Consider the following 22426-nt stretch of genomic DNA (forward strand, 5'->3'; position numbering starts at 1 on the left):
TTACAGGAGCTGAGACTGAGATCGATGGCGGTACCGGAGCTTCTTAACGATTTGGTAGATGAGATACTCTGTCGCGTTCCGGCCACATCTCTGAAACGGTTACGAGCAACTTGCAAACGATGGAACCGTTTGTTCAAAGATGATAGGAGATTCGCAAGAGAGCACTTTGATAATGCCCCAAAGGAGATTCACTCTCTCATCTTGACAGAGAAGTGCCGGATTTGTCCTTTGAGCATAATCAATCTTCGCCCACATGGAGATGATGTTCCTCCTCTTCCATCTGTAGAAGTAAAAAGAGAGCTTAGCGTCAAGGAAGGCACCCGCCGTTACGGATCTCAAATAGTGGTTTGGAACCCGTTTACTGGTCAAACCAGGTGGATCGAAGCCAACAATCGTTGGAAGAATACCAACACATTTGTTCTCGGGTACTACAAGAACAACAACAACAAGTCCTCCTGCAGTCAAAGAAGCTACAAAATTTTGTGCTATAATGGTGGCGAAGATACCGAAATCTACGACCTTAACTCCTCTGATTCGTGGAGGAGGATTCCTGATGGTGATCTCACTCCACCAGGCTGGGACGGTATGATCGCTGAAGACATCGTGCCTTTGAAGGGAAATACTTACTTTTTTGCTTAGGAGAAATCAAAACCGCATCTTGGCTGGTCATTGCTCAAATTTGATTTCTCAACTGAGAAATCATCTCTGTTTGTGCCTCTTCCCTATCAGTGTCCATGGTATAAAATTTTTCGTCTTTCTGTTGTTAGAGACGAGAAACTTTCCGTGTTTTTACAGCCCGATTCCACATGCAAGACTGAGATATGGGTGACAAGTAAGATTGATAATGACTCCACCAAAGCTGTGTCCTGGAACAAGGTCTTAGCATTTGATTTGAGCCCTCATCTTCAAATTACTGATCTGGTAAATTTTGTGCTTGACGAGGATAAGAAAGTCGCCGTGTGTTGTGATAGATGGATAGAAGACTGCTACATCCACTGCATCGACAAGATATTCATTCTCGGGGAGAACAATCAAGTCAGTGAATCTGGTTGTGATCCGCTTGTTACACATCAGACAGGACCTTGGCAAGCTCTTCTTTATTACGTTCCAAGTTTGGTCCAAATCGAGCGACCTGCTGGAGGCAAAAGAAAAGGAGTTGACTAAACAACCCCAGCCAGATGTGTGGTTTTGTATTGTTCCTTGCTTGCTTTAAAACACTACTACGTTTTATGATCAAAACGTATGTCTATTGAAAGAATAATTGTCTTATGTCTAAAAATTTCAAGCATTTTTCTAATTCAATGACCAAAAGTGTCTCATGTACAAAGCTCCCCTGCTTCCGAGTATAACAATTAGAAGTCATCATTACCCATTCTCAAAAACACAACCCACCATCTATTTAAAATCACAGTGCGTTTTTTTTGGGCATCCAAAGTTGACAGAAGATGTTTACGATCATGATAAACTCTTTGATTTGTCGTTTAACCTTAAGTTATGCAAATATAAATGTGTCGTCGTTTGACTTATTTACGTCGCCGGAAAAACAAAGGAGCAGTAGACGTAATCAGCTCTGTACCTGATGTGGTCAAAGGAGGAGTAGACGACTTGATAAGCTCTTCTTTACCCGATGCGATATCCTACAACACATCCTCTCCTTTGATCCGACCAAATTCGCCATCAGAACTTCCGTCTTGTCGAAACGATGGAGGCACGTATGCTACGATACATATGATATTGTTTGTTAGGAAATCAAATTTTGTCCGAAATTTAACTTGAGTTTTTTTGTTTTAGTAACTTTGGTTTAGTTACAGATTTCTTTCTGTCAGTTTATAGATTTGGGCCTAATATAGTAGAGGAGGCTCACTTTTTGTTCTTTTTATTTTTCAAAAAACTTCCGTAGACTTGAGCGGTATCATAAACAAAACCCTAGAAAATCGCAAAATAGCTTTTAGATAAATTAGAGATGGCGGACGACAGCAACACCGCCGGTGAAAAAGTAGACTTGATAAGCACTTTACCTGATGAGATCCTACAACATATCCTCACCTTAATTCCGAGCAAGTTCGCCATTAGATCTTCCATCTTGTCAAAACGATGGAGGCATGTATGGTGCGATACACTTTCTCTTTCATTCGATAGCAAATATGAAGTATATGACACTGATTCTATAAACGAAACCCTAACTCGCTACACATCTCGCAAGATGATGAAGTTTCACCTCCATACCTGGTATAACGGCAACGATCAAGAGATGGACAGGTTGATCAAGTTCCTCATGTCCCGTAACGTGGAGAATCTATTGTTGGATATATTTAATTATAATCGCGTTGAGTATAAGAGTCCTGATGTCTTGTACATGAGTTCTTCTCTCAAGCAACTCACCTTTAAGTTCAGTTGTAAGATGGTGATTCCCAGATGCTCGGTGGTGTCTTGGACATCTCTGAAGAAGTTGTACCTAGAGGATTGTGCTCTCTCTGCTGAATCCATGGCTGCGATTCTATCTGGTTGTCCGGTTCTCGAGAGCTTAACATTGTATATGTGTGGTGAACTGAAGGTTCTTGATCTCAGCAAATCATTGTGTCTGAGAACACTAGAAATATACCCCTACAGTTGGGTTCCGGGGCCAACACAGATTCTGGCACCACATATACATAATCTCAGATTGACAATAAACTCTCGTTTAGCATGTACTTCTTTTGATGTCTCGTATTTAGCCGAAGCTAGGCTGGAGATTTGCATTTTCATATTGAACAACGTCGAGGCTGGTTTCCTTCAAGACGTGGTGCTAAAGATGCTAGAAAAGTTGCAGAATGTAGAGAAGCTTACTCTTGGGGGAAACTTTCTTCATGTAAGTATGGATCGTCCTCCTTATTGCATTTTCTAATTAATTAGAATTAATTTGATTTTCTTAGCTTTTTGTGACAGATTTTATCTTTTGCCGAGGCTCGTGGTGTTCCCTTTCCTAAGTTGAAGGTGAAAGATTTGACTCTCGACACAGTTATCTTTCAATATGTTATTCCTAGTATAGAAAGACTGTTGCAAAACTCACCTGATTTAAAGAAGCTAACGGTACGCGTAAAGAGCACCAACTCCATACGGGTATAGTTACCATTTAACCTCTTTTAATTTACCTTCCTTTTGACATCTCTTCTAAGTATCTCTGATCAGTTCGAATATATATCCAAGAACCATTTTTGTATCTTCTTTCTGTTGAGCAGGACTATGCTCTAGACGACTACTTGGAGTTGCAAGGCTTTAACCCGGATCAATGTTGGAGGTCAAAAGATGGGGCCTGTTTTAACAAGATCGGTTGCTCTATCGAGCCAAAGCACGTGACTTCACTGTTGGAACTCGTGCTTAAAAACACAAAGACATTAGACAATATATCCGTAATATTTGATGAACGTTACCCTTCGTTTAAGTTAGAAGAGGTGGTCGTTCCAACACTTTCCCACAAGAACGTCTCCATTGCGCTCCTATATAATCAAGCCGATCCCTGACATCAGATGATGAGTGCTGAGTCATAGGTTAGTTCCGAATCTTATTGAATATTTGTTTTTCTTTGATTATGGGTACTGTAATACTTTATTTAATATTAATGAAGATTTTACATGCATCGAACCTCATATATAGTAGAAGAAGACATTTCGTTATTTGTAAAAGTTAGGATGTAATGTAAAACTCTTCTTATATTCTCTCAACCCCAAGTTTTCAATGCCATTAATTGATGAGTTTATATACACACATTTATGATTATAACTAGTATTGTGGAGGAAATAAGAGAATGTCTTTTAATTATGTGAAGAATTGGCTAGCTTATGGTTTATATATCCAATCAATACAATAAAACTCCTTGGTTCAGCTTTTGTATTGGACCCAAAGCTGACACATCAGTAAAAATAGCTAACCAATAAAATTATAACATTAATACGGATCATCTATAGTTTTGCTTACCTATCAAATTACATTCTAATAATCTGAAATTTATCGAGAAGGTCCCAAAATCTCAACAACCCGGAATCTGATATCTCAATTCTGGCTTCACCGTGTCTCAAGAACTCGCCACCACTCTGTAGTAATACAATGTGTGAATCAACGATTTTGGTGTTCTTGATATAAAATTTGCAAGCCGTTCTTATTGATTTTGTAATCAACGATTTGGTGTTCTTGTGCTGGAGAGATCACGAGAATCCTAAGTATCTGTTCGGCGCTGAAGTCACTGATGATGGGAAGGTAACACAACCAGTTCTTATCTTGAGAATCCTAAGTATTTAAGCTCGTACACCTTTTGTTTTCTGTAAATGCTACCAGAAAAACCATTTTAATCATTTTCCGTTTTTTATATGATGGTCATGTTACTTACTTTCATAGATCCGTGATTCGTTATCTGGAACTTGAATTCTTAGTTCCTGATTTGAATCTCATCATGTTGTTTCTTCTTGCAGTACTTAGTCATGAGCATTAGCGAGGGTTGTGACCCTGTCAACAAATTATACTACTGCGATATGACTTCATTTGCAGGAGGTCTTAAGAGTTTCAGAGGAAGCAGCAGTTTTCTTCCATTCATTAAGCTTGTTGACAATTTTGACGCGCAATATAGTGTTATCTCTAATGATGAGACTCTATTTACTTTCTTGACAAATAAAGATTCCCCTAAGTACAAATTAGTCCGGGTTGATCTAAAGGGACCAAACAATTGGACTAATGTTGTTGAAGAACACGAGAAGGATGTCCTAGCATCACCTTGTGCAGTCAATGGCAATCAACTGGTCGCATGCTACATGAGTGACGTAAAGCACATTCTGCAAATTAGAGACTTGAAATCTGGTTCCTTGCTTCACCAATAAAGCAACCTCGTGTAGCTAAAAAAGCAGGACCTTGATGACTTGATGGAATGGCACAAAGCAGGTTCAGTTGCCAAAAAGCAGAACTGCTTCGATGACTTTATTTTCGGGGGAGAGTACCTCGTGTCTACTGGTTATACACAACCGAGCAAGCTGTGTATTGAAGGTGGCAGCAATGGTGGACTCTTAGTTGGTGCTTGCATAAACCAGGTAAGTCTATATATAAAGTTAGAATTTGCAGTCTTTATTTTATATAGCTGGCTCACCGCTCACTTATGCATAATTTTAATTCTGCAGAGACCAGACCTTTTTGGGTGTGCTTTGGCTCATGTGGGCGTCATGGACATGTTACGATTTCACAAGTTCACCATAGGTGAGTTCAATTATTTCTCTTTCTTTATATCTGCTGTCTTTCATGGTTCTTTAACTCATGAGATGTTTTGCATGCATAGGTCATGCCTGGACTTCTGATTATGGCTGCTCCGAGAATGAAGAGGAGTTTCATTGGCTGATAAAGTAAGTCTAGCCATATCACTCTCTTTCTCGACAAAGACGCCGTCATACTTGCCTCCCCGGTATGTGTGTGTTCTACGCCTCTCTTTGTCTTGAGTTTCTGACCATTCTATTGTGTGTGTGTGTGTGCCTCTCTTTGTCTTAAGTTTTGAACATTCTAAAGATCAGAGTTTGTGTGTGGCTTAACTACTCCATAGAACTTTCTGGTTAGCTTTAGAGATTCATGTATTTTCCTGATGGAGTAGATTTGATGTGTAGAAAACCCCAAATTTGGTGAACTAGGCATTGTGGCTTAGGATGACCTCTAGCTCCATTTACAATACTGCTTGAGTGATTCAAAATGTTCTAGCTATGTACCATGGTCTGCATTGTTACCAATCAGAACATTTGTGTCTTTTTGTTCTTACCTCGTACAAAAAATCTGTACGAAGGATCCATCGCATTGGCATGTCGTGGATCCATTACCGTCGTATGGACAAGGCGTTGATCTACCAGGGAAGAGATGCATGAGTTTGATAAACGGTGATACGCTACATGATGTAATAATAACAGGTAAATAATACATGATCCGATCTTTTCGTTTTATTTTGTTTTGTCAATGCTAATGTTCCATATTTTTCGGTCTTAGGTGATAATGGTACTATAGATGGACAAGGCCTGGTTTGGTGGGATCGGTTCAATACCAATTCTTTAGAGTACAGTCGCCCTCACCTCATCGAGCTTGTCTCTTCCGAAAATGTCTTTGTCTCAAATCTTACGTTCTTGAATGCTCCTGCTTATACTATCCATTCGGTTTATTCTAAGTAAGCATCAGTTTGAAAAAATGCCTCTCTTATGAATTAAAAAAAAACAAACAAAAACACATCCAAACCAAGTACATAATACACGTTAATTTACATAAATAAAAAAACTCCATCAATCAAAAAAAGAAAACAAATACAGCCAATCAAAACCACACAATGAATTATCCATAAAACAATTCACAAATAAGATGCTAAAGATATAATAAATCTCTACTCCAACACAAATATACAAAAAACAGAATACAACACATGATAAAAAAAAAAAAAAAAAACTACACACAATAATTAAAATTAAAAAAAAAAAAACAGAAAAACACACACAAAAACCCTCCCCGCGGCGTAGCGCGGGTATTATATCTTTCTGAAACATAATTATCAGATTGATACAGTCACTATTTACAATTAGAGAAACCCACAATTTTCACTATTGGTCTATTTTTCCTTCTCTTTTTTGCCATTCAATAGTCTCTTTAATTACAATTGTTGCCATTGTAATTTCTCTTTTCTCCATATTTCTTGATTTCTTAAATAATTGTTAATAGAAATTTTTTTTAGAAAACTTCTTAGATACAAAAAAATTCTATTTTTTTTTTCTTTACATTTTGATATAAATTTTGTTTAATAATTTCTAAATATATTATATACATATTTTGTATCCATACACTTTTTTAAGTGTACAGATGCCTATACACCTTATCAAGTGTACAAATATCTGTACACATAATTAAGTGTATAGATGTCAGTACATATTATTAAGTATACAGATGTCTGTACACATAATTAAGTGTATAGATATAATTTTTATAAAACCATTGTGGTGTTACAGACATCTTAAATCCTAAAAATTAAATAAATTACATTTGTACACTTAATAATGTGTACAGACATTTGTACACTGTACACTTAATAAGGTGTACGGATACAAATATTGTTGGATAGTTTGAATTTATCCAATAAGTTGGAAGGTTTAAACCATACACAAATATTGTTGGACATTTTAAATCTATTCAACATGCTGGATGGTTTAAACCGTACTCAAACATTGCTGGATGTGTGAATCTATCTAACATGCTGGATGGTTTGAACCATACACAAATCTTGTTGGACGAGTTGAATCTATCAAATATGCTGGATGACTTAAACCGTACACAAATATTGTTGGACGGCATGCTGGATGGTTTGAACCTGCTGAATGACTTAAACCGTATACAAATATAGATATTTTGAATAAAATTATATTTAAAATCATTAAAACAAAATGCATATCAAATTATAAAGAAAATACATAGTCTTTTTGTATGTAAAAAAAAATTTGGAAACAAAAAATATATTAATAAATATTTGAGTAATTAAGAAAAAGAGATTGTAATGAAAAGAAAAAAAAATAAAAATATTAATAGAAAGAGAAAGAAAAAGAGAAAGAAACCTATAACAAAAATAAAGACATCCAAAAAATCATGGATCCCACCCATTTTTTTTCTTCCCTCTCTCCTTCCCTCTTTCCTCATTCTTTCCCAAATAAATCGCTTTCAAAGTCTCTCTCCAACCCAACCGACCAGGACTTTTACGTAATATCCCCCAATCTCTTCTGTCCCATTCTTTTCTCTATCTTTACTCTCCTCTATCTCACACCATCCTGTTTTTTTCCTTTGTAAATAGTAACTGTATGAAACTTATAATTAAGTTTCAGAAAGGTACTAAAACGCCAAAAAATACCCTTATATTTTTGCTTTCAGTATCTTCACCACACTATCGACATGTAGGACCAGTCAAGAGGTTTCTCTTGTATAAGTTTCCAGCCACATGACATTTGCAGCTATATATATATCCCACAAATACCAACTATTTTCTTTGCTTAGAATATCTTGAAATTTTGTCCTCCAATGACCATATGGGTGTCATGTCACCGCACAATCACGAATTATGATTTGTGAATCATTTATTTTATGTTTGCTTCTGAATGAATCAATCTATCTGACTCTGATCACATATATAACTAAAAGTTATTACATTCTTGAATTAAAATGATTGATATGGCCGATAAGCACTTTTCAAACAACATTTAATGTGACTGGTGGTGGTACGGTGCGTTTCTTGCTGCGCCATCATTGTCAGTCATGTAAACAAAAGAAAAGGTACGCTATATATGAGATTGTACTTGTGCCTGAAGTTAGGTTAAAGCTAAAGTTTTTTTTTCGCCATTCGGTGGATGATTTTGGCACAAAAGTTTAAGCTTAATTAATTAGTTTTTGTCTACCGCACATCAATTTATTTTACTAAATCGAAACTAGTACTCTTTGATAGATTGACTTGGACTTTAGCATAATCAGAACGTGAAAGACAAAATAGTTATGCCGAAATATTAATTATATAGGGCCTAATATATATTTGCGATAGGAGATATATATGTGTAAAACGATAGAGGCGATCCATAATAAAAACGTGTGACGCTTTAAAAAAAGAAAGATGTTCCATAATAATAAACCCTAAAGACAGAGGCAAATTTTGATGGCAGGCGACAGGTCCACCGCCGCTTTAAGAGTCGGTAGCCGCCGCCTCAAAGGTCGTCGTCGCAGCTCCCGGAGAATCAAAGGAGCAGTAGACTTAATAAGCTCCTTACCTGATGTGATCCTCCAAGATATCCTCACCTTTGTTCCGACCAAGCTCGCCATCAGAACTTCCCTCTTGTCAAAAAGATGGAGGCATGTATGGTGCAATATATCTTCTCTTTCATTTGATTATGATCGACTTGATCAGGCTTACTCCATAAGCGAAACCCTTACTCACTACACAGCTCTAAAGATGATGAAGTTTCACCTCCATACTACCAGTTTCATCGGCATCTGTAAATGGATCAAGTTCGTCATGTCCCGTAACGTGGAGAAAATATCCCTGGATTTAACTGAGTATAATTTTCCTGATTTCTTCTACATCAATACATCTGTCAAGAAACTCAGCATTAGGTTAAGCATTTCTGCTACAATTCCTCCTAGATGCTCCGTGTCTTGGACATCCCTGCAGAAGTTGTACTTGCGTCATTGTTTTTTCACTGATGAATCCATAGCTAAGATTCTATCTGGCTGTCCGATTCTTGAGAGCTTAAAGTTGGATTTCTACAGTGAACTCAGGATTCTTGATCTCAGCAAATCGATGCGTTTGAGAACATTAGAAATCAACGAAAGCGCTTCGGGTTTTGGGCCAACGCAGATTGTGGCGCCATATCTCCATTGTCTCGTATTGACAAGCACTAAGTCTTCATTATTTACTTTAGTTGATGTCTCGTCTTTAGCCGAAGCTAAACTGACCATTTGCATTAGCCCATTCCAATATAACATTGAAGCTGATATTCTTCAAAACATGGTGCTAAAGCTGCTAAAAGAGTTGCAGAATGTAGAGAAGCTTACTTTTGAGGAAATCCTTCTTCAGGTATCTTTTGACCTTTATTTTTGCATTCTCTAATGCCTAGAAATCCTGCTCGTACATATAATTATATATACTTTACGCATGTTGAATGAGTAGGTTGGTTGCACACTCCACGACGAGTGATGATCGATGGATTGATTTTCTCTATATTTAGGAACATACCTATACTCTCTGTTATGCGCATGCCTGGTAATTTCAGCACTGCTCACTAACTTAAACGTGATTTTTGTTAGGTTTTATCTCTTGCTGAGTTACTTGGTGTTCCTTTGCCGATGTTCAAAGTCAAAGCTTTGACTCTTAAGACATCGATTTCTCGTAATGTTATTATTGGTATAGAGAGGATATTACAAAACTCACCTGATTTAAAGACGCTAACAGTACACACAATAATCGGCAACACCTTACCTGTACATTTACCTTTAACACCTCTTTTATTTTTTTCTTGACACAGCTATAATTGAGTTTGAATGCTGTATCCAAGAAGCAAGTTGTTTTTTTCGTGTTGTGCAGAAGGTTAAACTTGACGAATACGTGGCTTCCCAAGGCTTGAATCCGGATCAGTGTTGGAGATCAAAAGATGGGGCTAACTGGAACAGATCACGTTGGAAGGTAAAGCCAAAGCACGTGGTTTCATTCATGAGACTTATGCTTAAAAACACAAAAAAATTAGAGAAAATGGTCGTGTTGTTGGAAGAGTACCCTTACAGTACGTTTCGAAGACACTTTCTCGCAACAAAAATGTCTCCATTGTTCTCTCAACCATCCCCATGACATTAGATTAGTAGTGAATCATAGGCATTTATCGAGTTAATTTTTTTAATTTCTTTAATGTTTTTTTTTCTTTTCAATCATGGATTCATGGGATAACTTGTCACTTTTGGTGTGGTTCTTTATTTGAGATGATGATAACACTCTCTAGAGAAGATCGAAGTAGACTTATCATTGGAAAGAGGCTTTTAATTTGATCAGTTTTAAAACCAACTATAATTCTGTTTGGAGCAAAGGGCTTGAGAATGATGAAAGTAACAAAAAAGCTGGATGGATATTTTAATCATGGTGTGGCTTCGTCTGATCGAATCTACTTCAACTCTTTAACGAGAAAAATAAAGAAATCTTCAAAGTCTCTATATAGTTTCAGTCCGAATGTTTTTAAGTTGACCTTAGGACTGAAGTGCTTTCCTTCTACACGTGGAGGCCTACTTGTAAACCGAGAAATGTCATAAGAACCGGTTTGTTTGTAGAATAATTTCATTATTCAGTAATAAAAGTGACTGGTAATGTTGGTCCAATTTATTAAATGTTGGATTCAATTTCATACCTAATTTAGCACACGGATATAATCGAAACTTGAAAGTGTTTTTTTTTCTGAATAGATTACAAATCTACTCATCAAGGTTCGATTTCTTTCTAAACCAATTAGAACCTGATAAAATCGGTCTATTGAAATTGAAACTACCGAGTTAAGTTACGGTCGGAACTATATAAATGTTGTTTTGACCTAATAAAAGTAAACTGACTTTTGGTTCGGTTTAGTTCGGTTATATAAAGAAAGGACGAGATTCTAATCTTGTTTTGTGAGATTCATCAGTTTCCAAAATTTAGAGAATCTCTCTCTCTCTCTCTCTCGCCTGAAGTGATAACATTCTCATTATTCATTCATTCATTCACACCCCCAAGGATTATTAGATCGGAGCTATCAAAACCCATCTTCTCGCCGGAAAATTTCTCTGTTTTTTTTTTTGTTTTTTCTAATTACTTTCAATCCAGATAACAACAACACGACAGGGGAATCTTAGCCTCTCTCTCTCTCTTCCACCTTTTTCTCTCTGTCTATAGAAGTAATTGATTGAGATATATATATCTTCAACACGAAGTTTTCAAGCTAATGGATTCGTTGGTTCGAAACCAGTAGCTTCAAAAGGTCATGGATTTAGTCAGGTGTGTGTTCTTATCTCCTTTTTTGTCTCTCTATTTTGATTTCAAGTTCCGTAGGGTTTTAGGTAAACGTTTTACAACTTATTAATTAGGTCTTTTTTTGTCTTTTAATCCTCTTTACGATTGTTTCTATGTTTTAGGGGTTTCTGGAGGAAACATAGAAGGAAGATTTTGGTGACAACGACTTGTTTGGGAAGTGGGTATTTGCTTTACAAACTATACAATGCCCATACTCGTAACCTCGCTGACTTGGAACGAGAGCTTGCTAACGAGCGTGAGAATGACGAGATCATCAAAACCCAGTTGAGTTTTTTTGTAACCTCCTCACACCTAAAGACAGAGTCTTTTTTTTTTTTATAGCTTTTGATCAAGTTTTGTAGTGAGCTTATATTGTTTTTTGGGTTTTGTTCTTTATGCTCTGATGATAGAATGAAGGCACATTTCGATAACATTCAGATGATTGCTGATACTGCAACATTGCCTCACGCAATGAATCACTTGAGTAACCGTTTAGTTGAAGAGATCGATGTCTCTAGTATTATGGATAAGCTTAGCAAAGGCAAAGGGATATTGATTCCTTCTGAGAAGCTTCAACTCTGGAACGAGCTCAAAATTTTGAGTGCGTTTTTCTCTCCCTTGCGCTGTACATTAATCTGTGGCAACATTGGATATTCTCATCAAACAGTTTTTTCTTTTTCTTTTCTTGTCTTTCGTTGTGTTCAGGTTTCACGAGGATGGTTTTGTCGCTTTGGTCAGTCACTATGCTTAGTTTGTACATTAGGGTTCAAGTCAATATATTGGGCAGACATTTATATATCGACACTGCTAGAGGTCTTGGCAGCTCCCATTTACTCGTAAGACATTTTTACTTCTCTCTTTCATTGTCTTAAGAATCATTGTTTGTTTATCAATCGCACAAGACTTATAATAAGCTTCTTCCTTCTGGTCATAAGATTCAGTATATTGTTATTTCATTTTTTTTAACTAATTGGCTATTCTGATAGATTTTTGTGTATATTCAATCTGTTCTGTTGCGTTGTATCTTGAAATATCAAATTTCATAATGAGATTCACGGGTGGTATAGATATCCTTTTTCTTATATTCCTTTGGAAATTGTTGATATAACTTTCTACCAACATACTTTTTTTTGTTTTTTTTTTTTGTTTTGACAGGATGAATTAGATCTCATAGATAGAGATGACGAACAAAAGTTTTTGGCAAGCGCTGATTTTCTTGCGACCAGTGGTATGCCGAGTTTGATATCTGATATGCAGAGTGCAGTGAAAGAAGTACTCAAGGGGTAAAAGCTACTATACTATCAAAGATCTCTCGCTTGTTTGTCATCCTTAAGGAGTGATCTTATGTTGCCTCAAATGCCTATGAATGTATAGGGAAATCTAATTATGTGTTGGTTGATTGCAGAAAGCAGTTAAATGATGTGTTGACCACAAAGGTTCTTCAAGAAACTGTGATGCGGATTCTTGATGTGTTTATGAGCACTGGAAGTCCACATCACTGGGTAGATTATCTAATGATGTCCCAAGATACGACCACTGATGTTTCCTCTCCTGATGCAACTCTCTCCAAGTTTCATCAACTCATTACCGAGACACGGGAAGTACTCACAAGGTAAAATAGTCCTAAAGACGAACAATTTCACTTCTTTAAAGCCTTGTCCTCGTTTTCTTGCTTTAATGCTCAAAGCAATCCTGTAACCATTTTTTTCTTGGTTGCAGCAATGATTTTACAAATGTAGCAGAGATCTCACTCAAGTCTTGTGCAGTTGCGTTAGTAGAGGAGATGGAAAGACAGACCGGTCTGGCCACGGGGATGCAATTGGCCAAGCTATTACCACAGATTGAGAAGACAATGCCGGAGATTTCAGCTGAACCGGACAAGAACCGGTTCTTGCAACTCATCCGAGATTTGCCTGAAGTTAAACTCTTTTTCACTCTTTTATACGCAAATATGCCCCAGTAGCATTATTAAATCATCACCGATTCCGAATAGCCAAATTGTTTTCTTTGATTACTTCTCTTGTTTGTTTCAGTTTACTTAAAAATTAGTAAAATCGAATTTCATCAAAATAATGTGTTGTTCCAATATGTATCAAAACATTTAATATTGGCCAAAAAAACATTATGATTTTATCAGTAAGAAAGTAAGAATCAAAACATTGTGTATATCATCCACACCAGAAGCTAATGAATTCGATTTCTAAAACCATCAAATGTGTGATACATGAATTCGATTTAACCAACATTTCACCAAAGGTGGTTTAAGTCAGAACATATCAATGTAATGCGAAATTTTAGGGCCTTACAAAGTCTCACGCCCAATAGATCCGGGTCGGGTTAATTGAACCGGTTATAAGTGTACCATTGTTTTTTTCTCACCTTGGGTCTCTCTCTCTCTCTCACACTCTCAGGGAACTTTGTAAAGTCGAGACTCGATTATGGCGACGAACAACGGGGACGTTCTGATGCTGGAGGCGGCGCCGGAGGTTGCGAGACCCTGGGCTAGTGCGGCGAACGCGGAAGTAATCGATGCGCTTCCTTATATAGACGACGACTATGGCAATCCATTGATTAAATCGGAGGTAGACCGGTTGGTGGAGGAAGAGATGCGTCAGAGCTCTAAGAAGCCAGCTGACTTTCTCAAGGACTTGCCTCCTCTTCCCAAGTTTGATTTCGAGGTTAATTTCACTTTGGATCCTTTTTATATCGATTTCTTTGTTCGTTTCTCTAACTCGGGTTTTGGTTCGATTAGGGTTTAAGTGAATTCGATGAAATTTTGGTGATTTCCAATTGTTTACGTTTCTGGGTTGTGATTCTTCGTCTTGGATTTTATAGTCGGAGTGTTGATTTTGGGTTTTGTTATGTTAGGGTTCCTGTTCTCTTCTTCTATTTTGGTGATTTATCTAATTTTGGGTGATTTATCTAAGTTTCACTTGATTCTAGTATAAGGGTTCTGAATCAACTAGAATCTTGAGATTGAATGGAATCCTCATGAGCTGTTCTTTTCTTTTCCTGAAGATTTCATTTATAATTGTGAGAACTGTTTCAGATCTTGTTAATAGTTTTAGGATTAAGGTGATTAGGTGAAGTTGTGTATTCAAAGTTCTGATGTATTGATTGGTTTTTGTCTCCTTTGTTTGTTCTAAAACGAATATCAGAACTGCCCAGCCCTAGGCAAAGAGTATGAGCGTCTTCGAGCTGGGAAGCCTCCAGTGCGGATAGATTTTGAATCTCGATACAAGCTTGAAATGCCGCCTGCTAATAAGAGAAATGACGATGCTGCCTGGAAGCAATATCTTCAGAAGAATCAACGGTCATTGCAACAGAAGATGATCGAGTAAGCCAAAATTTCTGAATGTTTCTATATTACATGTTTTCTCTTCTGACGAATGGTACATTCTGCTTTCCTTTCTTAAAACTGTTGATTTGTTAATTCACAGGCTTGAGAATTTGGAGATGATGTCAAAACATGGCCCTGAACTTTGGAGACAGAACAACCATCGGTTAGAAGTATTCTTGTCCAGGTTTGTTTTTCAAATTCATATTGACAACATCATTGCTTGAATTGTCTGTCGTTACACTGTAAATTGGGGATTAAGGGGGTTCAAGATCTTTTGTTGATGGATTGTGTTTATAGTAGATGATCACCGTGCTTCTTTGGCTTTTAGTACACGAGTCTTGCTTTGCGTTTTTGTTCAAGTGCTTTTTGCATTAAAGCTTCTTTGTTCCCATGACACATAAGAAGCTCTTCGTGTAGTTGAGGAATGTCACTCTTTGTCAACTCTTATCTATCTTTCTGGTCTCAACACTCTATTTGGTTTCTATTTTGTAGAATGCAAAGACTAGCTCAGGAGCAGAATGAGGAAATTGAAAAAGTAAATAGGGAAAGGAAATATCATCAGGTAAATACTTTTGTAACATTTTGCACTGCACTATTCTCTTCAGTTTACGGGGTAATCTGAAACTTTATTGTGTGTGTGTGGCCATACCAGCAAACCACATCATACGAGCTCAATGCCCTATCTCAAGAATGGAGACAGCTATGTGTGAAGAATAAGGAGATTCAGTCTGCTTGTGCCGTGCTTGAGACACAAATCGAGTCTTATAAAAAAGAGGCTGCTGAAAGGTGAAGAAAATATCTTCTTACCTCTTTCCAACACTCAAAAGTTGAATTTAATCGTAATACTAAAATCGTGGGTTGTGTGTTTCAGGGGATGGAACTTGGAAGAGAAACTAGAGAACGTTGAGCCACTTCAACTGCAATGAGGTACCTCCCTTGCTTGAGCCACTACAATTGCAATGAGCTGCCTGCCTCCCTTGCTTGAAGTGGTGCTTGAGTAAAGTATGATTCAGATCGAAACAGCAGCTGTTGTAGGTCAGTTTGGTTTGAGTTGTGGACTAAAGACTCAAAGACGAGACAGTTGCAGTTTTTTTGGCAGTTTGGTGTAACCATCTACTTTCCTGTCAGGTAGTTGTGTCGGACAAGTAATTGTTTTTGGAAGTATCGAAACTCTTAAATTTATCAAGCATGTGACGTTTTACGATTTGGTAGTGAAAAAAATGATGATGTTTAATTAACCTTCTAATAATATATCATGTCTTCCGCTATATATTTTATTTTGATTTTTGATTTTTGTCTCTGTCACCTAAAAAAAGATTTTGATTTTTTTCTCAAATAAGATTTTAATATTATACTCCATAATAATAATATATTCTCTCTTTGTGAAAAAGTTGCTTTGTCTCCTTAAGAAGCATGCAGACAAGCAACTCAATGCATTTTTTTCCCTTTTCTAAAATTAAACTGCCAATTTTGTCGATCTCGTTGACTACTTCTCTTTTTCTTTTTTCCCTCCTCATTTAGTCTAAAAATAACTATTTTTGATGTGATCAGTAAGACAGTAACTATCCATAAGTAAAGTTACATACTTATTAGAAGAGCCAAACAAACAGGAAGTTTCTGCATGTAACAAAGACAATATATATTAATATATCATCAGTTTTGTTGAATCATGAAGTCGAGTACTTTGTTTATGGTTTCTTGTATTCTCAATCACGTGAAAGGTACGTTACGTAGTGTGTATACTAATGTTCTTTTGACGTAAAATTAATTAGTAGTACCACCATATATAAAACTTGCTAGCATTTATCAATTGTTTATATATATGAAATCGGTGGAGAACAAGGGGAAGAAGGTGAGGAAGGTGTGCACAAAGGCACAAATTTTCAAAGAAAATTGTGGGATGGACGGAAACAAGACGTGCATCAAAGGCTTTAACAAAATCAAAGAGTACCCTTTTCATTGCGACTGTGAACTTCATGTACGAACCGAGAGCAGACGTGTGTGCATAAGTAAATTTCCAACTACCCCTTGCTAAGTTTTAATTATTTTATAATACGTCAGATAAATTCATCCCTAATGTATTTTCAAATTAAATTACCTTTATATCTATCTATGTAAAAGTCAATAAAGTTATAAACTAGTCCGGTTATGTCGATAAAGATCTTACGTACTCTACTCATTTTCAGATTATTTTTGAGACATTCTCAAAGTTTTTGTCAATCGCGTAATTGACATGTACATGTATACGTAACTTTTTTTTGTCATCGTTTGATATATTAGATTAGGGTGTTGACAAAAAAGAAATATATCTATATTACTATCAGATTAAGGCAACATTAATTATTTATGTTTTAACCACTTGGTAATTTTTTTTGACATTATTGTTTTTAACAGTAACAAAAACCATACATCAATGAGAGACACATATAACTGAATATGATTAATACCAATTTGATCAGACTTGTTAAGGTCATTAGAGCTATGGAATGCACTCAGACCATTGTTTTAATTGTTAGAGCTGCGGAATGCACTCAAACTGTTCTTAAGATCACTAGAGCTGCAAACTGCGCTAAAACTGTTATTAAGATCAAAGTGTAGAATGCGGTCATACTGTTGTGAAGATCAAAGAGCTGTGGAAGGAACTCAAGTGATTGTGAAGGTCAAAGGAGTAGCGTAAGGTACTTAGACTGATGTAAGGATCGAAGCAGCGGAAAACGCTTTAAATCATATCAAAGAGTTATGTTTTTGTTTTACTCTTCAAGTTGGGTGTTCTTGATAGACACACTCCAACTTGAAGGGATAATAGAAAATGTGGGCTACTGACTATTTGGATAATATGGACCAACACACTCCAATTCGAGGGAGTGATAGGAAATATGGACTAGTGACTATTAAGGTAATATGGACCATGGGCCATTGAGTATCCTATTTATATGTATGTGTAGCCTTTTATCTCAAGAACAGAAATACAACAGAGTTTTCTCCCAAAACCATTCTCTAAATCTATTGGAGTTTGTGGAATCATCATGAAGTCTAGTACTTTGTTAATGGTCTTTTTTGTTCTCATGTTTTGTGTTTTTAATCACGTGAAAGGTATGTTGATTAATATCCGCGATAAGAAAAGATTATGTATTCAAAAATCAAACTTGCTGCATATAAATATGATCCCTTTATAATATAATACCATTTTTGTGTGTGAGTGATTTTTTTTTTTTTTTTTAACAAAGAGGTGAGATCTCTGGAGAATAAGGTGTGCATAAAGTCACAAGTATTCGAACAAAATTGTGGGTGGGACGGGAACAAGACGTGCATCAAAGGCTTTAATAAAATCAAAGAGTACCCTTTTTCTTGCGAGTGTAGCATTTATGATGTAGATAATATATAGCAGACGTTTGTGCAATGATATATTACGGTTTTGACTCATTTTGACCCCGTTTATTTGATAGTTTTGTAGTTGTTTGAGTCTTTTTCAGGTTATAATAAGAGGTTAGGAAGCTAAAAGCAAGGATTGGAACAGCAGGAGCAATCGGAGCAGAAAGGAGTTGAATTGGAGCAGAAAAGCTGATTTTAGACTCAGGAGCACATGCTCCCGATTTCCGAGTACATGCTCCCAACTCTACGGTTTCACGACGACACATGGAAAGCATCTAGGCGCCGATTCCCTGCCTGATTCCCCTTATTTTAGGCGATCCTTTGTGAGAGAAAGAGGGCTGAGATCGCTTTTTAATAGGGAGATTTGAATTTGGAATTTTTTCTTATTTTTCTCTACTTGTATGCTATTTAACCTAGGGTTTTTAGGAGAGATAGATATACCTTTTCTTTTGTTTTTGAGCGACGTTTTTGTGAGAGGAAGAAGAGCGGCTACCTTGTGAAGCATTCTCTGAATCCTTTTTATTTTTATGGCATTGAATTTCTCATCTTTTGCTATGATTCATTTCTCTATGTCTGAGTAGTTTTCTTTGCTAGATTAGGGGTTTCAAAAGGGGTTTCATGGGTTAGCAACAGAACACAAATAGGGCTTTATATAATCGATTGTCTTCACTATTGTTAGACTCAATGCTTACGTTGATTTGATCACCCAATCTATGATTCTAGGTTTATCTATTCATCAAAAGTGTAATAGGTTGCTAGAAAAAACATTAGTGGGCAAATTATCCTAGACCTGCGAAAGTTGATGTGTAGGTGATTTGTGAACTTATCATTCCTGTTCTTTAATGCTTGTCTGCGATTCTGGGCTCAAACGACAGTTTAGGGTTTATGGACCGCCGAGCATGTGCTCCGGATGTCTGAGCACGTGCTCCGCGTTTCCGCACAGAATCGATCAGATAGAGTTATTGATACCACGACAGTGGATCAGTTTATATTTATGTTTGAGTTCTAGACTGGTATTTAATCTATGCCCTGAATAGTTGTTTAGTTGTTATCTCTGAAATTCCCGAGAATTACTCCTGATCTAGTGTTTTGCTTATTGCCTTTTTATACCGTTTTAATCGCGTTACTGTTACCAAACAAACTCAACTTTGAATTGTCTTAGCTTGAAATTGAACCAATAGAACCATAGAGTAAAACTTGGTCTTCGTGGGATTCGACCCCTAAATACTACTTTTTTGATGTGCACTTGCAGTAGGAAAATAGGGTTTAAAACTCTGTGTATGATGCAAATGTAAATTTTCTTGCTAAGAGTTTTAGTCCCATATATTACCTTTATATCAATATAAAAGTCAATAAAGTTATAAACTAGTCCGGCTATGTCGATAAAAATCTTGTATACTTACTCACTTTCAAATTACTTTTGAGACATTCTCCAAGTTGAAGTTGTATTTCACGTTGGTAATTTGAGGTCTGCATTGGGCCTCGCGTACATATATATTGTTAATCAGAGAGATAGGGGGATTTGAATCTAGTAATATATATGTTATGTTAGTAATTGGTGTTAGAGTTCAATGAATTTTGTGGCGAACAGTAAAACTCTAATTTCCGTTTGTTTTCTTTTTAGTTCTATAAACATCGCAAAATCATTACACTGTATATTTTTATATACTTTTGAAGTATATATTTTTTAGATTTTTGGCGTGAGTTTATCATGAACCAAAGGTTAGCATATATATATATATTAATTGTATTCTACAATGAACATCCATCAATCCGATCCATGGCTAATGCCTAGCATATAATTTAACTAAGAAAAATAAATAAATAAAAGATTTAGTTCCTTAAAAATGCATGGATTTGGTTAATGAGTCGGTTTGTTGTAGTGTACATATTAATTAAAAAAAAAAAGCAACGTAGAAATATCAAATAGTTGCATTTGGTTACACTTCGACTTTTTAACTACAAAATTTAGATGCGTAAAAAAATAAAAATAAAAAAAACTATAAAATTCAGATATAAAACTCGGAGGCATTTTTTTTTAATAATATGGCGTATAATAAGAGCACATAGTACTACGATTCACGTTTTTTTGTTTTTTTGTTACTAAACAACATATACAACGTAAGGCGGTCAAGCCCAGAGATAATGCTATTTTTTTGTTACAAAATGACAATACGTTTTTTCTCTTTTATTAATTAAGACCAGAGACAATGCTGTCATATTTTATTTTGGTAGATTATGAAAGTAATATGTTTCTTCCATTAAATACCAGCATTTCTACATGTTGTTTGACCCAAAAAAAAAGTTCGTGTGGTACGAATTGAATTTCTACTCAATTTTTTTATAGAACCATGCATTATATATATTGTCACTGAGCATTTGTACATTGTTAATGAGACACGCAAAAAAATGCTTGATGAATAATAATTTTAACCAGAAATTGACGAATCCTTTGCTCATAATCTTTTTTTGATCTTATACCAATCTTGTCACAAACATAAATTATGCATTTCCAACCGATGATTCTACCAACTTTTAAGAAATAAGTATATTTTTCTATGTATCAACACAATTTAAAATTTCATTTCACAATTTAACAAGAAAAAAATTCGTATATTGGAAGGTGCACACGTACGTAGTCATGCGACCCACCAAATAGGCTATAAGACGCGGAACTTGTTAGAATGTCTCTTTCCTACTTAACAACCTTCTTATATTGCTATTATTATTATTATTATATGTTTCATATTACCACCTAGATTAATTAATGGAAAACCCCATATTTTGCTTAATACATTTCAATTGGATGTTGAGGTAATCACCGCACGTTTCGGATGATTAGATATATGCTTCTCTTAAGTAGATTTAGTCCTTCAGATTCCATAGTAATACTCAAGTTATATAGTAAACAAACAATAACAAAAGGAATCACTATTGATTTGAAAACCTGCACCAATGATTATAACCAGTAGCTAGATTGGTGATGACACAATTACACAAATATACCAGTCACATCCGCAATGACATTATGATCATAGTTCACAAACATCTAAAAGTTTTGACATGTATATGTGAAATCGTTTGTCATATATTCACTGATATTAGATTAGGGTAACGATCACTAATTATGTTTTAACCACTCTATAATGTTTTTTTTCAACGGAGTTAGTCTAGTTAGATGGAGATAGTTAAAATTTCATAAGGCCATACATTAATTATTGAATTCAAATATACATAGAAAAAAAATGTAATGAGAGATTGTTGGGAAAAAGTCGTCCAAAGTCGACAATCGAACAACCAAGTATCACATAAATCTAGAAATATTTCACCAACTGTTAGTTGATTCATAGCTTTCAGGCCACATTTTGATTCTGCCTCCTTCGTTAATTGGTCTCAAGGAAGCAAAAACTAAACAATGAACAATCAATCATTTAGATTTTGGTTGTGTCTGTCATAACAGTCAACTACAAAATTTTCTTTCATTTCCATTATTTTATTAAAGAAAAGTACTAGTTAATGAATTTCTAATCAATTTCCATATGCTCGATATTTTTAGTATACTCATTTTTGTGTAAGTTGTAGTTTCCACAATTTTGTTTGTTTTTTCTTTGTCAGCCACACATGTATATATAAAAATAATCGGTAATCTAATTTGGAAAAGAAAAGTTTACAAAAAAATAACATACGTATATGGCTTTATTAGCTAGCTCTACTGCCGAACAAGTTTAGCAGTCATCTTAGACATATTTAACTCAAAATGACAATAATTTTTTGCAAACATAAAATAAACTCGTCCGGAATTTTGAGAAACTGGATAATTCTCAGAGTTATGCGACAGATTGATCAGCTTAAAACTATTCTATAGATTGTCTACTCCTAGTGAAATCATGATCGACAATTTTGTTAATTCTTTGCTAAACTTTGTATATTTTCAAAATATTATTTTGGTTGTTCGTTATAATTATATCTATTAAAGTACTCATATTAACGAAGCTAAAAAGAAGAATCGTGGGGAGCATTAACTAAGTTGCTTACTAAGACTTCTTCTTCGACTAACTACTTCATGCCCTCCAAACCCTTCCTCTCCATTCTCCAATGCCGACACTCCCCCTGATTTATAAAATTAATAAGACTCTCTACTTTTATTAATACACTAATATCTTTTTTTTTTTTTTTTT

At 35.7% G+C, this 22426-nt stretch overlaps 6 protein-coding genes and 1 pseudogene across 7 annotated transcripts; all 7 read left to right on the top strand.

The window, feature by feature from the left end:
• On the top strand, positions 8-1327 carry LOC104765669 (annotated as a pseudogene).
• LOC104767606 (putative F-box/LRR-repeat protein At3g18150) lies at positions 1964-4847 on the top strand. The gene is made up of 4 exons (XM_019240855.1): positions 1964-2848; positions 2926-3099; positions 3216-3431; positions 4446-4847. Exons 1-4 carry the CDS (start codon positions 1964-1966, stop codon positions 4845-4847), a joined length of 1677 nt encoding a protein of 558 aa, XP_019096400.1.
• LOC104765670 (prolyl endopeptidase-like) lies at positions 4773-5405 on the top strand. The gene is made up of 3 exons (XM_010489424.2): positions 4773-5054; positions 5142-5217; positions 5297-5405. The coding sequence occupies exons 1-3, from the start codon at positions 4890-4892 to the stop codon at positions 5362-5364; spliced, it is 309 nt and encodes a 102-aa protein (XP_010487726.1). The 5' UTR covers positions 4773-4889; the 3' UTR covers positions 5365-5405.
• On the top strand, positions 8669-11047 carry LOC104767607 (putative F-box/LRR-repeat protein At3g18150). Its single transcript, XM_019240856.1, has 4 exons — positions 8669-9586; positions 9817-9960; positions 10094-10304; positions 10896-11047. The coding sequence occupies exons 1-4, from the start codon at positions 8669-8671 to the stop codon at positions 11045-11047; spliced, it is 1425 nt and encodes a 474-aa protein (XP_019096401.1).
• LOC104765671 (peroxisome biogenesis protein 3-1) lies at positions 11156-13547 on the top strand. Of its 2 annotated transcripts, none has more exons than XM_010489425.2 (7): positions 11156-11521; positions 11659-11820; positions 11947-12137; positions 12242-12372; positions 12692-12819; positions 12942-13148; positions 13256-13547. In XM_010489425.2, the coding sequence occupies exons 1-7, from the start codon at positions 11508-11510 to the stop codon at positions 13497-13499; spliced, it is 1077 nt and encodes a 358-aa protein (XP_010487727.1). In that variant the 5' UTR covers positions 11156-11507; the 3' UTR covers positions 13500-13547. The 2 variants fall into 2 exon arrangements, with proteins under 2 accessions (XP_010487727.1, XP_019097078.1); XM_019241533.1 differs by having other exon boundaries at positions 13303-13547.
• On the top strand, positions 13907-16127 carry LOC104765672 (pre-mRNA-splicing factor SPF27 homolog). Its single transcript, XM_010489426.1, has 6 exons — positions 13907-14214; positions 14695-14873; positions 14977-15060; positions 15369-15438; positions 15529-15662; positions 15748-16127. The coding sequence occupies exons 1-6, from the start codon at positions 13975-13977 to the stop codon at positions 15800-15802; spliced, it is 762 nt and encodes a 253-aa protein (XP_010487728.1). The 5' UTR covers positions 13907-13974; the 3' UTR covers positions 15803-16127.
• Positions 16546-16911, top strand: LOC109131001 (defensin-like protein 229). Its single transcript, XM_019241263.1, has 2 exons — positions 16546-16585; positions 16670-16911. The coding sequence occupies exons 1-2, from the start codon at positions 16546-16548 to the stop codon at positions 16909-16911; spliced, it is 282 nt and encodes a 93-aa protein (XP_019096808.1).

This window comes from Camelina sativa, chromosome 19 (assembly GCF_000633955.1).
Source record: "Camelina sativa cultivar DH55 chromosome 19, Cs, whole genome shotgun sequence".
NCBI classification, from domain to species: Eukaryota; Viridiplantae; Streptophyta; class Magnoliopsida; order Brassicales; family Brassicaceae; genus Camelina; species Camelina sativa.

Bases quoted from the DNA above. Each gene is read 5' to 3' on its own strand.
- LOC104767607 (XM_019240856.1), top strand. From the start codon at position 8,669: ATGGCAGGCGACAGGTCCACCGCCGCTTTAAGAGTCGGTAGCCGCCGC. The intron at 9,587-9,816 runs GTATCTTTTGAC...GATTTTTGTTAG, and splicing joins TTGAGGAAATCCTTCTTCAG to GTTTTATCTCTTGCTGAGTT. The intron at 10,305-10,895 runs ACTTTCTCGCAA...TTGGATTCAATT, and splicing joins TTACAGTACGTTTCGAAGAC to TCATACCTAATTTAGCACAC.
- LOC104765670 (XM_010489424.2), top strand. From the start codon at position 4,890: ATGGAATGGCACAAAGCAGGTTCAGTTGCCAAAAAGCAGAACTGCTTC. The intron at 5,055-5,141 runs GTAAGTCTATAT...TTAATTCTGCAG, and splicing joins TTGGTGCTTGCATAAACCAG to AGACCAGACCTTTTTGGGTG. The intron at 5,218-5,296 runs GTGAGTTCAATT...TTGCATGCATAG, and splicing joins ATTTCACAAGTTCACCATAG to GTCATGCCTGGACTTCTGAT.
- LOC104767606 (XM_019240855.1), top strand. From the start codon at position 1,964: ATGGCGGACGACAGCAACACCGCCGGTGAAAAAGTAGACTTGATAAGC. The intron at 3,100-3,215 runs GTATAGTTACCA...CTTTCTGTTGAG, and splicing joins AGAGCACCAACTCCATACGG to CAGGACTATGCTCTAGACGA. The intron at 3,432-4,445 runs GTGGTCGTTCCA...TTCTTCTTGCAG, and splicing joins CTTCGTTTAAGTTAGAAGAG to TACTTAGTCATGAGCATTAG.
- LOC104765672 (XM_010489426.1), top strand. From the start codon at position 13,975: ATGGCGACGAACAACGGGGACGTTCTGATGCTGGAGGCGGCGCCGGAG. The intron at 14,215-14,694 runs GTTAATTTCACT...AACGAATATCAG, and splicing joins TTCCCAAGTTTGATTTCGAG to AACTGCCCAGCCCTAGGCAA. The intron at 15,663-15,747 runs GTGAAGAAAATA...TGTGTGTTTCAG, and splicing joins AAAAAAGAGGCTGCTGAAAG to GGGATGGAACTTGGAAGAGA.
- LOC104765671 (XM_010489425.2), top strand. The intron at 11,821-11,946 runs GTTGAGTTTTTT...CTCTGATGATAG, and splicing joins GACGAGATCATCAAAACCCA to AATGAAGGCACATTTCGATA. The intron at 12,820-12,941 runs GTAAAAGCTACT...GGTTGATTGCAG, and splicing joins GTGAAAGAAGTACTCAAGGG to AAAGCAGTTAAATGATGTGT.
- LOC109131001 (XM_019241263.1), top strand. From the start codon at position 16,546: ATGAAGTCGAGTACTTTGTTTATGGTTTCTTGTATTCTCA. The intron at 16,586-16,669 runs ATCACGTGAAAG...CATATATAAAAC, and splicing joins TATGGTTTCTTGTATTCTCA to TTGCTAGCATTTATCAATTG.